At 53.1% G+C, this 15966-nt stretch overlaps 1 protein-coding gene across 1 annotated transcript; it reads left to right on the plus strand.

The window, feature by feature from the left end:
• Window positions 1-426: 426 nt before the first annotated feature.
• On the plus strand, window positions 427-10919 carry LOC139012608 (DLA class II histocompatibility antigen, DR-1 beta chain-like). Its single transcript, XM_070418761.1, has 6 exons — window positions 427-620; window positions 5744-6013; window positions 8072-8353; window positions 9013-9123; window positions 9566-9589; window positions 9869-10919. Exons 1-6 carry the CDS (start codon window positions 521-523, stop codon window positions 9880-9882), a joined length of 801 nt encoding a protein of 266 aa, XP_070274862.1. The 5' UTR covers window positions 427-520; the 3' UTR covers window positions 9883-10919.
• Window positions 10920-15966: the final 5047 nt, after the last annotated feature.

Here is a 15966-nt window from a genome sequence, read left to right on the forward strand (position 1 = left end):
AAAAGGGAACATATGTAATACTTTCATCAATAAGGATTTTTTGAAAGAATAAACTTGAAGGCCTCCTAACTTGCAATCACCTCCCTCACCCTCTCAGCCCCCAGCACACTCACTCATCCATTTGCAAAACGGCTCTGTCTGCAGTGAGAGAGACCAACGCTCCCCAAAGGCTCCGACTTGTGTGCTCATCACCGACAGCGCAGAGCTGCCTCACAATAGGGCCCAACAGTGTTTCTGACACAACCAGACCAACCCTTCAAAGCACTAAATCAAAGCAATGCTTTTAATGCAGGACACTTTAAATTTCAGAAGAGGACCTTTCTACTGAATCTCTGACCAGCAACTGATGAAGCTGTTCATCTCTGATGCTGGTTGGTTCTCAGTACTGAGATGACCCAATCCAGGAACAAAGAAATGAGTTCCTCAGTTGGTGTTTTGGGGGATGTGAGTGGAGAAGGGTCACAGTCCTCACTGAGTGAGACCCCCCTGCTCCCTGCCCCTGTCCTCTCTGAGCTCCAGCATGGTGTGTCTGCGGTTCCCCGGAGGCTCCTGGATGGCCGCTCTGAAGGTGATGCTGATGGCACTGAGCCCTCCCCTGGCTCGGGCTAGGGACACACCACGTAAGTGCACCTTGGGGGTGAGCTGTTGTGGGGGGAGGAAGAAAGGGAATTAGCTTTGTCATCGTGTCCAGGCCATGTCCCTTAGAAAATGGTGGCATTTTCCTCAGTGGCCACCTGCCTTTATCATATGGATCCCGATTCTTTCCACCACAAAAGGGGCTGGTGCTCACCACTACGAGATGTGCAAGCGGCTCCATGTATCTCAGCCATTTCTTCTCATCTCGCCTCCAGTAAACCTCCCCAGCCTCATGTCCCCTTCCATGGGGGTCTTGAGAGGATTGAGAAATAATGATCTTAGACTAACTCCCACTCAGAGCTCCATTTATTGTATTGAGTTATCCCCAAAGGAAAGTTTCTCTGGCATTTTATGGGGCATGAGAAGGAATTAGAAGGTCTCTCTTTGAGGACCCTGTGTTCTGTCCTCAGCAGAATCTGTGATGTTGGTGCCTCTCACTACTATGTGTAATGTATCAAGGGGCCTCCCCACCATCTCCTTTCCTTTCTCCGTGAGCCCCTTACGGAAGAAAAAATTCAGAGCAATAATTCCTATAAAAATAATACCCCAGGGTTATGGGACAGAGGGCATGTATTCACCTGACGTCACTTCAAGTGGTTAGGGAGCTGTCCCTGAGGAAGTGACATTTGAGACCTGGATGATGAGAGAAGCCACTGTGAGAAGATCTAGGGGACAAGTGTCCCAGGGAGAGGGAGAGGGAGAGGCCACAGTGTGGGAACGTGTTTGCTGTGTTGAAGGGGCAGGAAGAAGGCTAGCGAGGCTGCAGCAGGCGAGCAAGTTGGGGAGTGACACTGACATAGGAAGAGGCTGGGGAAGATGGGAGACAAATCATATTGGGCCCTGACGGGCGGGTAAGAAGTTTGAATTTTATCTGAAGAGACATGTGAACTGCTGAGGGTTACAGGAGCGCCCACGGATGTTTATTAAAAACAATAATCCCAACAACCAGGGGGGATTGGATTGCAGGGTTCACAAGAGGAGTCGGGGGGCCCTTGAGGAGCATGGAAGAGCTCCCAGGTGACGGGCTTGGGCTTCAGTTAGTGTGTGCGGCAAAGGCAGCGGGAAAGGGGAAGTGAGCAGATCTGGGGTAGGTATTTCCACAACTTGTTATGGATGAAATGGGGGAGGAGCACAAAATCAATGAGGATTTTATCTTCAATAATTAGGATAAACTTGGTGGAGATGTTTATTGAGAAAGGAAAGACTGTACAAAATTATTTGAAGGGGGTGGTTAGGAATAAAGGTTTTGTGTAAGTTGGAAATGATTTTTTTGACATTTGTGTAGAGCTGACAAGAGGTCAGTTGAATACAGGAGCCATGAGTTCATGGCCGGCCAGGGCAGGCAGGGTTGGTATTGGTGTCATTGACACATGTTCTGCATTAAACTCCAGGGAAGTGGAGGAGGAGGAGGAGGAGGAGGAGGAGGAGGAAGAGGAGAAGGTAGAGAGAGAAGCAGACAAGAAGATGCCAAGGGGCGAGCCCAGAGAACCAAGGACCAGTGAGTTATTAGAGGAGACTGAGAAGGGGTGCAGGGTGCTGAGGAAAACCGAGAGAAGGTGATACAGGGCAGTGAGGGGAAGTAGATTTTTCCAGAAGGGAGTGGCCAGCTGTGGTGAGGACTGCTAGGAGTCAGGGAAGTGAGGAAATGCAGAGCAGTGAGCACTGGGTTTGGTGAACATGGTGTTCGCAGTCAGTGGAGTGTATGAGACGGGACCCGATTGGACCGTTTGAAGGGAGGACGGGAGCTGAAGACGTGAGGGATGATTACAGGTGACTCTGAGCTGCAACCTCAGAGAGGCTGTGTGCTGGGGTCAGGGAGTCAGCTGGACCTAAAGCATAAGAACAAAGGAGCCTGATGAGAAGCTGGGCGACATGAGAACCAGAGATGCTCAGTCATCAGCAAGGAGCCACTGGAGTGACCTTGAAGGCAGCGGTGACTGGTTATGAAAGCCACCAATTCCACAGCCACCGTTTATTAGTGACCAGAGCAGATAGTCACCACCTGGGGATGAGGGTGGAGTCATGGACAAGACAAATCTGGTCCCTGTGGCATGGAGCAGCGACACAGTGGGGCAGTTACTCTGCACCAGGCCTACATTTGAGTGTGTGACTCTCATAACCATCCTGTCTCACCTGCAGCAATTACAAATGTAATCACCCTGGAATCTGATTCAGAGAGTTTAAGTAACTTACCCAGACTCACAAGGTTAATTGTAGAACCAGGTGACATAGTCTAGATCTCAGTATCTAGGAAGTCCCTCTCTTCTATGTCAGCATAGTCCTTTCATAGTAGGTGCATGTATATCCTGTTAAATACAGAGGCCAATGTTTTTGTCCTTGTGTTCAAAATGATATTTAGTGATAAAATTAATTAAAGACAATTTCCAAATGGTGATGAAAACATTATTTGATCTAGGAAGTTAAGGAATAAAAAGATCTTATGAGCAAGATTTTTATTGAGTGCTTATATGATCAGCACTAGGAAGAATCACTATTTAATTCCATACTTAACAATATCCTGTGAGGAATACAGTATCAATAAATCTATTTTAGAGATATAGAACAAGGCCCTTCGGTGCTACAATCTGACCCAGTGGGAGAGCTCATGTTCTAATTTAGATTCCTCATTCTAGAGCTTAGGCTTCCACCCCCACTGTGAACAGGGGCTTGGCTGGGTCTGACTTGCTGCTGAGATTTCTGATGTTCCCATGGGCCAGCGTGTGTCTCAGGGTTGGGGGCAGCAGGTGCAAGGGCTGCCAGTTCCAATATTTAGGAGGAATTTACATCCATTTTGCATTTACAACTTGAAAAGTTCCATATGGGCTCACACAACACTGTGGGCACGTGAAGAACACTAGGAAGTTTAAAAGCACTCCTCTGCCTCAGCTTTCATCAGAGGCTGGGCTTGTGTTGCCAAAGGAAATACAGGAGCCTGATTTAAGCTGAATTTCAGAGAAACAACAATTATTTATCTGAAATCCAAATGTGCTGGGAATTGTATATTTTTATTTGCTTTATCTGATGTCCTTTCAGTTCAGCCCATGAACATGGCCTGATAGTGCTAATGACACAGGCTACCATGAACAGCAACTCACACATGTTTATTTTTCAACCTTGTCATGTGTCAGGAAGGTGCTAGAGAATTGGTGAAAAGTTAGATAGATTGAGTCTGAGCAGAGTGCCCTCCCCTCTGCCATCACTTCTCCGTGAAGGTCTCCATCTAAAGCTGGGACCTGCTCCTGTTTGTAATCTGTCTCTGTGAGGGGTCATCTCAGCTGCTCCCCTGCTGAGGAACCTGCCTATAGAAATAAGAGTCCACATCCAGCCAAGGCTGGTAACCTGATGCCTCCTGGTGTTACTGGGAGCAGGAGGCAGGTAGAATGGAATTAGTTGGGACTTTGAACAGGAATCAGATGGCCATGGCTGTAGCTGCTCCTGTGGACAAGCAGTGGGCCAGTGGCAGGGAGATTAAGAAAGAAGATGATGTGGAAGATAAACGATGACTCAGTGATTGGGTGGCGACGGAAAGAAACAGGTAGATCTTGGTCCTGAATAAGTTCATTTTGCTGGAAAAATAGTCTGCACTGGGACCAGATTCCTAAAGAATATAAATCCCATACAGACCAAGCCTTTCCACAGACACAATATTGGCTAAATTTTTATTGAGATTCCCAACTGCTGCATAATCAACAGTGGCTTTTGAACCCCAGATTTTTCAGAAGGTTCACCACACCTCCCTCTTCCCACCCCTGGGACGTCTGCAATATGTAAAGCCATGTCTGCTGTCACACGGGGGTTTCTCTGACAACTGGTGGGGATGCCGAGTGCAGCCCACTGTGTACAGAACACCCACCCCCACCTCACAGAATCATCTGGTCCAAACGTCAATAGTGTTGAGGTTGAGAACACAGCTGGACACCGGCTGTTCCTGAAAATTCTAGACTCACACTTTATACACACGCACCTTCCAATGCAATTCTTTGCTGTTTATTAAGAAAAAAACTAGACAGTTACACAAACTCACCACTTTCTTGTTGAATCCATTCAATCAATTGAAGCTCAAGATGTTGATTTATACTTTGCCTCATGCAATATTTGTCAAAACGCCATGAGTTGTGGTCACTCATTTCTGCTGACCTCCCGCATCTCTCCTCCATGAGTCGTGCATCCTGGGGAGCCCCCTGTCCTCAGTCAGGGCCTCCCATTTCTGCAGGGACTCTCTCCACACCAGCGATGGTGTCAGAGCTTCCATTCACCACCTGCTTTAACCACAGGTGTGTTCTGTTCTCTGCGCTTCCTGGGTTGGACATGCAGGAAAGAGAGGGCACCCTATTGGGATTAGGGTGTAACCCCTGAACCTCCTCAGTGCTCTCCCTTACATGCAGCAGAAGCCCCCTAACTCACCCCCAGGTTCTCAGCACCTGCCTCCTCCAGGCTCCTGTCCCCTCCCTCCCACTGTCTGGGCTCAGAGCCTGTTCTCTGGTTTCCCAGGAGGCACATGGGTTCTCTCAGGCTTTGCAGGTGGCATTGCCTTCAGATGAGATGTGCCCCCTCCCCCACATACAGCGACCTTCCCCCACATCCTGTCACTCAGAGGCCCTGGCCCCGCCCCTGATGGGACTTGGACCCTGTGGTCCCTGCTCCAGGAGCCCTTTCCTGCCATCTCCCTCCTGTGTGGATGCGCTTGTGGTTGGGCTGTGATGGGCACTTTGGTGAATTCTAAGCTGCAGAGCGGAGGGCGATGCCCGGTTTCCTGCCTGGGTCCCGGGCAGCTGGGGCCTGGCACAGGTCCCCTGCCCAGGGGGTGACAGGAGGAGGCGGGTGTGGGGAAGGGTGAGGCTGGGGGTGAGGGGGGTGGCGTCTAGGAGGAGGCGGTGATGGCACAAGTCCTGGCCCAGCCTGGAGCCCGGGGCAGCCCAGTGGGTGCCCAGGGGCTGAGGGTCCCAGGGGTCTCCCTGCCCTGCGGCCTCCCTCCAGCCCAGAGGAGGGGCCCCGGGCGCTGGCAGTGGGGGTGCCGGGTCCTGTGTCCCCACCGCCTGGGCGCCCAGCACTGGGCGGCATCGCCATCTTCTCTCACCAGCATGACGGTTCCTTCCTGTCCCTGCAGCGAATTTCTTGCATCAGCTTATACAAGAGTGTCATTTCTCCAACGGGACGGAGCGGGTGCAGTACCTGTACAGATTGATCTACAATGGGCAGGAGTTCCTGCGCTTCGACAGCGACGTGGGGGAGTTCAGCGCGGTGACTGAGCTGGGGCGGCCCATCGCTGAGGACTGGAACAGCCAGGAGGGCCTCTTGGAGGAGAAGCGGGCCTATGTGGTCACGCTCTGCAGACACAACTACGTGGAGTTTGAGAGATTCCTGGTGCATCGGCAAAGTGAGCGCGGAGGCGGGGGTGGGAGGAGGGGGGACTGGTGGCGTAGGATGGTGCGGGGGTGCGCACACAGGACTGTGAGGAGCACCCATGAGGGGCCTGAGGGCGGCTGTGGGGACCCTGTGGTCCTGTCCTGTGTAGGGGTGTTTCTGGGGGTGCCCAGCCCTGTCCAGTCAGGGGAGGGTTTGGGGAGCAGCGGGGAGGGAGGCAGGGGGAGGTGGAAGGAGGGAGTCCGTCGGTCTTGGCCAAACCCCCCCTGACCCTGAGCCCTGGAATAGGGGTGCTGGGTGCCCAAGCCTTTCCCTGGGCGGAGGGTCAGGCTGGGTGTGAGGGGCGGGGCCTCCGAGGCACCTCTGGCCTCTCTGAGCTCCTTTCAGGTCTCAGTGTCTTGTTCCCCCCTCAGTGCCCTGTGTTTACAGAGGGGGTGACGGTGAGCCAGGGTCTAATTGTAATTGTGTTACTTAACACACTGATGTCACATCCACACAGGCTGACAGCATTTAAGTCATTACATGTTAGCTGTTTAGGGTTCTGACAATCTATTTTGCGATCTGTTTTTATCTTATTCAATATTGCCAAATACTCAGTTGAAAAATTATTTTTTACTTTAAATTTATCCTTCTTTGATTTCTAAGGTTCTTGAATATTTTTTCACGTTTGTGTTGGCTAATGACTGTTCCTGCTGTTGGAATGGCCCATTGTCCGTCATCCCTGGGGTCCGGGCCTTTTTCTCAGTGATTTTCCAGGTTCTCTAGGCAGCAAGATGGACACTTTGCTAACATTGATTCAGCATTTTCTCCTGCTCCTGGCTTGTGTTTTGATTCTGTTTTATAACTTTCCATGTTAAGAATTTAAACATCTTTAAGGTAATGAAATGCACTTAGAAGTCGCTAACAATGACTTACCATCAATCATAAATCTACCCTTATGAGAAGCAGTAAAAATGTTTCCCCCAGGCTCCTCCTCCTCCTCTCCTCCCCCTTTTCCTCCTCTTCCTCCTCCTCCTCCTCCTCTCCTCCATTTGTTTCTCCTCCTTCTCCTTTACTTCTTCCTCCTTATCCTCCTCTTCCTCCACTTTTTCCTCCTCCTCCTCCTTTACTTTTTCCTCCTTATACTCCTCTTCCTCCTCCTCCTCTGCGTCCTGCAATTTTCCTCCTCCTCCTCCTCCTCCAAATTTGTATTTATTGAGCCTAGTATCAAGCAGGAAGCACACATGTTAATGAGTCCCAGTCCCAGCCCCTTCCCTGAGCTCAAATGTCAACTTGAAAAGAGAGACAATTATAAAATGACAACAATCCCAATAACAGGTTGGCTTCTTTTGAGAAGGAGCGGGTTGCTCAGTGAGCGTCACTGTCAGTGTTAAATTGATGCTGCCCTGCTCCTCCCTCTCCCTCAGGACACAGCCCCCGGAGCTAGGGAATCCCCAGTCTTTCCTGCTTCCAGGGGAACCATCTCTGTTCTCAGGTGTGATCACATTCCCAGGACTTCACACCCTGAGTCCCCATCTTCCCCAAGCTGTTCCCCAGTTTCTCCCCACGGATTTCCTTATATTCTCTCTCCATATGTGATAAACAGCTGACATAGTGATGGCTACGTTCCAGCCGCTGTTTCACATGTTTCAGGCCCATTGGTCCTCATATGTCCTTAAGCGGTGAGTTAATATTACCACCCCCTTTGCAGGTGAGGAGCTGAGCAGAGAGGATCTCCCAGGATCACCCAGTAAGAGGCACAGCCTGGATGTGACCAGGCAGCCCTTCTCCAGAAATCACACTGGAACTCACACACTCTGTGCCTCGCAAAAATTTGTAAACACTTCATTCAACAATGAGTAACTGTTTCCAGATACGAAAAATACCCCAAATTTCCTCAATGTCTCTCAAATCCAGTGGCCCGGGCTGTAGACGGAGATTCAAGGCCCATGGCACTACCTCCTGCTGGGCCACAGGGCGGTAGGAGGGGGTGCCTGGAGCCTGGAGCCTGGGACAGGAGACAAGGCCAAAAGGGAGCCACCCAGGGGCCTGCCTGTCCTGCTCACGTCTCCCTCCGCCTTCTCTGTCCCAGCTGAGCCCACAGTGACCGTGTATCCTGCAAAGACCCAGCACCTGCAGCACCACAGCCTCCTGGTCTGCTCCGTGAACGGCTTCTATCCGGGCCACATTGAGGTCCGCTGGCTGCGCAACGGCCAGGAAGAGGAGGCCGGGGTGGTGTCCACGGGCCTGATCCGGAACGGGGACTGGACCTTCCAGACCCTGGTGATGCTGGAGACAGTTCCCCGGAGCGGGGAGGTCTACACCTGCCAAGTGCGGCACCCCAGCAGCACCAGCCCAGTCACCGTGGAATGGAGTGAGACGTCTTCTGACCTCACATGCCTCCCCCCACAGGGGCCTTTGCTTGTCCCTGAGGGTCAGGGTCCCCTCTCCCCACACCCCGTTTTCCTTTGCTCGTGTCTCTCCTTCAGCACAGGCCACAGGGTAGCCCTGTGATCGCTTCTGTGGACACCCACAGCCCTGGGAGGCCACCATGCCTGCCCTGCTTTGAATTCATCACACTCTCCCCTCATGGTGCCCCTTGGCCCTGGGCACCATCCCCTGTGGGCTGGGCGGGTGCTTCTGCCTGCGCTGAGCTACCCACTGTGATCTGGGAAGAGGAGCGTCCTCCACAGCCTGGGGACCTTCCTGCTGCGGGAGAGACCTGTCTGCTCTGCCATCTGCGGCTCTGTCACCCCGGCCAAGTCCTGGAGGTCACAAGTCCCGGGCTCCGCAGCCTCAGAGGCCGAAGCAGTGGCCTTGGGTCAGGAGTGAGGGGACCTGAGGCCAGTGCCTGGGCCTTGTACCTGCTCAGTGTGACCTCGGTCTCTTTCCTGGAAATGGCTATTGTTCTGCTTCTTCTAGGGCAGCCTCCCCACTCCCCAACCCCCCTCCGCCCCACAAGCTCTCAATCCCAGAGTCTCCATTAGAGAAGTTGGTTTGGCTAAAACCCACTGAAACCAGCTTCTCTCTCAGGGGCCCAGTCTGGATCCGCACAGAGCAAGGTGCTGAGTGGAGCCGGGGGCTTCGTGCTGGGGCTGCTCTTCCTCGGGGCGGGGCTGCTCATCTACTTCAGGGCTCAGGAAGGTAAGGCGCCTGCTGGCAGCCGAGGCCCTGAGACGGTGGGGAGAACTGGGGCTTTGCTGGGTGAGCTCTGGGTATGGCAACGCCATAGAAGCCTCTCTTTCCCTGTCGGTCTCACGTTCCCTGGAAATGCAGAAATAACCAGCTCCCGGTTCTTAGGGTGGAGACATGAGGAGTCATGGCTGTGGGGTTAGAGAGGGGTTAACACGCACGGGATTTGGGTGCAGATCCTGGGGCACATGGAGGAGCAGGCCCTGCGGTCACTAATGACACTGGACGGTGACAGCTTCGGGTCCACTGCTCTCAGCTTCTGCTCTGGTCTCTGCTCTGGTGTCAGCGGGTGGGGGTGCTACTGGAGAAGCTCAGGTGGCCTGGGCGGGGACCCTCTGTTTGGGGACACACTTACCTTCATACCTTTTAAATGGCATCTTCCTTCTCTTCCCAGGACACTCTGGACTTCAGCCCACAGGTAACGCTCTTTAATCCTCTCTCAGGGACACATTCAGTTTCCCTAGAGCAGAAGGTGCAGGGGACAAGCCAGGGAACAGATAGCGGGGAGCCTGGGTGTGGCTCTGGCGGCCGCTTACACTGCAGGGTCTCCTCCCGCCTGGTGAGAGGCAGCTCTAAAGCAGCTTTGGCTCCTGTGGCCTCAGAGCTTTTCTTCTCACTTGGGAGCCACAGCAGGAGGCCTGGGAGGGCAGCGCCCCTGCTGGCTGGGCCTGGGAACAGCACTGTCCTCTGTCTGCAGGACTCCTGAGCTAAGGTGGCCATAACGACAGGGGCAGGAGAGAACCATCTGTCTGGCCCCTTGGCAGCCTGAAGAGGTTTCCTGCTGGGCTCTCACTCCACAAGGAGAGCCGCCTTGGACTCTGGCTGTGTCCTGGCTCCTGACCCCCAGCAGCTCCTCCCTGCTGGTTCCTCCCCACCCTGGACCTGGAGGCCCCAGTGTTTGGCTGCAGAACCTTAGCTCCATCCCTCCCTGTCCCTGTGAGTTCAATCCTTGCTGTCTGATAAGCACCTTAGCTCACCTCTGCCCACATTTCTTTACAAAATGTTCCTCAATTAAATATGGGGTTAGATCATCTGCCTCACAGGCTTCAAGGGCAGGAAGTAGGAAGAAAGGAGCTGCACAGGACCTAGGAGACTGGGCCCCAACAGAGCTGTGCAGGCCAAGGGCCCTAGGCCGCCTCCGAACCCCTCACATGCGGAGGAGGCACCTGAGCCCAGAAGCCCAGAGCCTCCCAAGTCACACAAGTCAGGATGGAGACCCAGGTTCCCACCCCAGGCCCACAGATCGCTCGGTGTGACTCCCCCAGGTCATCAGGAGCCAGGAAGGGGCTGGTGCAGGGAGTGTGGTCCCCGGCTACCCCCACCCCCACCCCAGGCTTCTGGAGCTCAGTCTGGGAGACAGAGTCAGGAGGAGTCCAGTCCCCTGTGGGCCTAGAAGCAGATTCCATGCTTGGGCACCTCCCAGTCTCCTGTTGGGACAATCCCACCCCCAGGAAGCTCCCGTCTGATGGGGACAAAAGAAACAGAGAACCAAGCGAACACGTAAGTCATTGGTGAGAACACACCACGACAGGAGAGAGTGGCTGGGCCCTGGCTGGTTTTGCTCAGTGGATAGAGCACCAGGCTGCAGACTGGAGGGTCTCGGGTCTGATTCCAGCAAAGGCACGAGCCTGGGTTGCGGGCTTGATCCCCTGTGTGGGGCGTGCAGGAGGCAGCCGATCAATGATTCTCTCTCATCATTGAATTTCTATCTCTTTCTCCCTCCACCCTTCTCTCTGAAATCAATAAAAATATATATTTTTAAATAGAACACTTGGAATTTGTGTTGGCTTCACCAAGGAAGGCTTCCTGGAAGAGGCTGAGATGTGAGGAGAAGGAGCTGTTTTAACAGCTTAGGAGAGGATCAGAGCCTGGAGCTGGCGAGGGAGAGGGCACAGGTTGAGTTGCCTCCGTGAGTTGTCTGAACCCTCACACAGGCTCACTGGTGAACATGGGGGCCTGTATGCACACACTCACGCCTCCATGCACACTCATCCATGCACACTCATAACCACAGGTCACATCCCAGGTGTAAACACACATAAGCCTTCTCAGACCTCCGTGCACACACATGGATGTGCAACATGCATTCATGTTCACACACATGCAGTCAGATACAGACCTACAGGGGCCAACCCGGCCTTTTCTGGAGTTCAGATGTGCTTTCCTCTGCACATCGGAAGGGGGCCTACACTGCCCTGGTCAAACGTGGGTCCCCAGCAACTGTGTCACCTTTCAAATGTCCTGGCCCCCCTGCCTGGGCTCCATCCACAGCCCCTGCACCAGGTCCCATGGGGGCGACGGGAGTGTCTTTTACGCCGTGCACTTCCCGGTCACTGCATGCAAGCTTCTTCAGGAAATGGGGTGACCTTGAGAGAGGAGGTTCCCTTCAGCCAAGAGCACTCACAGGGGAGAGGGCTGACCTGGCAGCTGTCAGTGGCTGGCACTCCCCCTGCTGGGAGGGTGAAGGGCTTGTTGGCAGCCCTGGCACAGATGCCCACTCCCCTCCCCCCAGGCTCCCTGAGTCCCTGGGCTGCAGCCATGCTCCTCCCTTGGGTTCTCCTGGGCCCTGGGCCCTGGGCCCTGGGCCTCAGGGCTCCTCCCACATTCCCACCTCCCTGCCTGGGTGCTGACAGCTCCAGGTTTCAGGCCCCTACACCCCCTCTTTCTCTCTCCCTCTCCTCCTCCATTCCTTGGTGAGTCCATCTCTGAACACAGGAAGCTAAGGAATGGGGAGGGGGTAGGACAGGTCCTCTGCTTGCCATCCTCTGTGACCCAGATCAGTGGCCAGGGGCTGACAGGCAGTGCTGGGCTGTGGCTTTGTTACCTGCAGGCTCTGTGGGTGGCGGTGGCTTTCCACGTTCTACTGACAGAGCCCCCTTCTCGCTCCCCCAGTCCTCTGGTGACAGCGCCCTCTCCTCTGCTCACACAGACACCTGGCACGAGTGAGTGGAGGCCTGTGGGTCCTGGTGAACCCTCATCCTTCCTTCCCAGGGAAGGTGTGGGCCAGGGAACCCTGGCTCAGAGAGGGGGGCCGCCCACCTGGACTCTGGCTGTATTTCATCTGTGATGCACATGTGTTTCCACACTCTAATATCCCCAAAGCTGTGCCATGTCTAACAATCGATGGTTTATCCTGATTTATCAGCAGCGTTTTTGCCCTTCATGGTCCCTAAAATGATGGGCACTCAAATGAATGGCCTCTTGGGTCGGATGACGTCCATTCTTTGCAGCCGCCTGAGAGGTGACGCCCCCTCTCCCCGCCCAGGTGGGGAGTGCAGGGGCCTCGAGTGGACACCTTTCAGCATCTTCTGCGTCAGGTTTTCTCGCCCAACTTCAGGACAGAGCCCCACCTTCCTCCCCGCCCCCCCCCCCCCCCCCCCCCCCGCTGCCCCCGAGGCCTCCGGCAGCAGGTGAAACAGAACCAGAGACCCGGGGCTGAGGTTTGCTTCCAGGGCCCTGCAGACCTCATCTGCTGGCAGCCACAACCCCCCTCTGTGGCCTAACTATTAAAAGTAGCTGGTATTGGAACCAAGATGGCGGCGTAGGTAAGCGCCGGTACTCACCGCCTCCCACAACCACATCAAAACTACAATTAAAATACAGAACCACCATCATCCAGAACCGCCTGAAAGCTGGCTGAATGGAAGTCCGACAGCTAGAGAAGTGAAGAAAGAGCACAGTGAGGCTGGCAGGAGGGGCAGAGGTGCAGAACGGGCTGGACGGCACCCACGTGTGCTATTTTTTTAATCAGGAGGGAGATCGTCCCTGTGGAGGCTGCCAGTGAGGAGCAAGGATCCCAGCTGCACACCAGACCCCCAACCAAGGGTCCCAGAGCTGGGAAGAGAGTCCCCATAACTTCAGGCTTTAAGAACCAGCAGGGGTTGTGGCAGAGGGACATGGAGACTGCTGGAGACCCAGGTGGTCCTCTTAAAGGGCCGGTGCACAAACTTACTCAGACTCACCTCCTCTAAGCTCCAGCTGCAGGAGGCGTTGGGGGACCCAGACACATAAGGGAGGAACTGGATTGTCTGGCATCAGGGCAGCAACTCGGGTGGCTTTCTCCCGGATGGGGGTCAATGCAGGGGTCATTGTCCTGTGCTGGGACCTCCCCTGTCACAGAGCTGATTGGCAGCCATATGAGTCCCCATCAACCTGGAGCACACTGTTTGCTCCAACCTGATGATTCCCTGAGACCCCACCCATCCAATTTGCAGTCTCACCCAAGCTGTTTGCAGCGCCTTTTCCATATGAAAGGCCTGTCCTGGCTCAGGCTTCAGACTTTCCTGAAATCCCTCAAACAAGCAGCAGCTGGTGTCAGCATGCCCCAAACCTATCAATTAAAGGCCTAAGACCTGGCACTAGCACCAGCCTGCCTTGCTTCACAGCTGGGCCTTACCTGGGCACTTCCAAACCCAATAGCAATAGGAGGCTTCTGAAGATCTCTCTGTAGCTCCTGCTGGGTGGCCCCTGGCAGTGGCTGACTTTGCACCTCCCTGGAGTCCCTAGAACCAGTGCACCCAGTGGACAGCTTCAGATTATACCAGATTGCAACTCTACACATCCACAAGCAACACACTCAAGAGGCAGACTCAGTGAGCACCAAAGCCCCACTGAAGCAAGTCCTGCTCTATAGGGGTGTCTCCTGCACAACAGCTCTCCCACTGTAGTTGCAGCTGGTCCTCACAGCCAGTGGGCCTGGAGGTCAATTCCTCCAGTGACACCAACAGCATTCAAGGCTCAAGCACAAGACTGTGCACATAACCCACACAGAGGCACACCTAGAGTGCCCAGCTCAGGTGACTGGGCCCTACAGGACACTCTACCACCTCCAAAAGACATAACAGCTCTACCCAATTCATAGAAACAAACACAGGGAAGCAGCCAAAATGTGGCGCCAAAGAAGCATGTCACAAATGAAAGAAATGGAAGAAAGCAAACTACTGCATACAGAGTTCAAAACCACCATTATAAGGTTACTCAAGGATCTTCATGAGAGCTTAAGGGACTTAGTGGGACTTTCAAGGTTCTTAGTGAGAATGCCAAACACATGAAAAAGGACCAGTTAGAAATTAAGCATACACTAACTAAAATAAAGAATAACTTACAGAATCACAATGAGTTGGAGAGAAACCAAGATGGCGGCATAGGTAAACACCGGAAATTGCTGCCTCGCACAACCACTTCAAAAATACAACTAAAAGATAAAACAGACATCATTCAGAACCACAGGAAGGCTGGCTGAGTGGAAATTCTACAACTAGAAGGAAAGAGAAAAGCACACTGAGACTCAGAGGAGGTGCAGTGTGGAAATAAAGTGCAGAGGTACAGAGGCGCACGCGGAGAGGGCTGGCGGCTGAGGACACGGTTGTCTTTTTCAATCGGGAGGGAGTCTCAAGCTCCCAACTGCTCTGAACTCCAGTTCCGGGTGAGTCTCTGGGGACCCAGACTCATAAGGAAAGAGGCTAGACTGTCTGGCATTGGTCGGACCTCGAGAGCGGCTTTCTCTCAGAGGTGCTTGCAGCGATTACCGGGACACTGAGAAACGGGGCCTCTTAGGGAAGGACTGAGGAGCAGCCATAGCTGCTTGCTCTGCCCTGTTGATCCCCTGGGACCCCGCCCAGCCCAAGCTGTGCACCACCTTTTGCATATGAAAGGCCTGGCCCTTTGCAATCTGAAAATTACCTAACAAACTGCAGCTGGACCAAGGCCCCACAGCAGCTTGCATTCCTTCACAGCTGAGCTCCTGCTGGGTAGCCTCAGGCAGAGGCTAAATTAGCACCTCCTTAGCGATCCAAGAGCCAGTGTACCCAGTGGTCAGAGGGGGACCATCCTGATTACAACTCCTTAGATCCATAAGGGACATACTCAGGGGGGCAGACTCAGTGAGCACCAAAGCCCCACTGAAGCAAGTCTTGCCCCAGAAGGGTGTCTCCAGCACAGAAGTTCTCCCACTGCAGACACAGCTGATTCTCACAGTCAATTGGCCTGGAGGTCAATTCCTCCCAGTGATACCTACAACAATAAAGGCTTAACTACAACAAGACTGTGCATAAAGCCCACAAGGGGGTGCACCAAGAGTGTCCACCTCAGGTAATTGGGGAGGCTGGGCCACTGGGCCCTATAGGACACCTAGCACACAAAGCCACTCTATCAACACAGGGAAGCATAAAAAATGCGGAGACAAAGAAACAGGTCACAAATGACAGAAATGGAGGAAAGCAAACTACTGGATATAGAGTTCAAAACCACACTCTTAAGGTTTTTCAAGAATTTTCTAGAAACCGCCGATAAACTTAGTGAGACACTAAAGAAATCTAGTGAGACCGCCAATAAATTTAATGAGATCCTCAATAAGTCTAGTGAGACCCTCGAGGTTATGAAAAAGGACCAACTAGAAATTAAGCATACACTGACTGAAATAAAGAATATTATACAGACTTCCAACAGCAGACTAGAGGATCGCAAGAATCAAGTCAAAGATCTGAAATACGAAGAAGCAAAAAACACCCAACTGGAAAAGCAAAAACAAAAAAGAATCCAAAAATATGAAGATAGCGTAAGGAGCCTCTGGGACAACTTCAAGCGAACCAACATCCGAATTATAGGGGTGCCAGAAGAAGAGAGAGAACAAGATATTGAAAACCTATTTGAAGAAATAATGACAGAAAACTTCCCATACCTGGTGAAAGAAATAGACTTCCAAGTCCAGGAAGTGCAGAGAACCCCAAACAAAAGGAATCCAAAGAGGATCACACCAAGACACATCATAATTAAAATGCCAAGAGCAAAAGACAA

Source organism: Myotis yumanensis, unplaced genomic scaffold (genome assembly GCF_028538775.1).
Source record: "Myotis yumanensis isolate MYYU_CA2020_CCGP unplaced genomic scaffold, mMyoYum1.0.hap1 SCAF_6, whole genome shotgun sequence".
In the NCBI taxonomy this organism is placed as follows: domain Eukaryota; kingdom Metazoa; phylum Chordata; class Mammalia; order Chiroptera; family Vespertilionidae; genus Myotis; species Myotis yumanensis.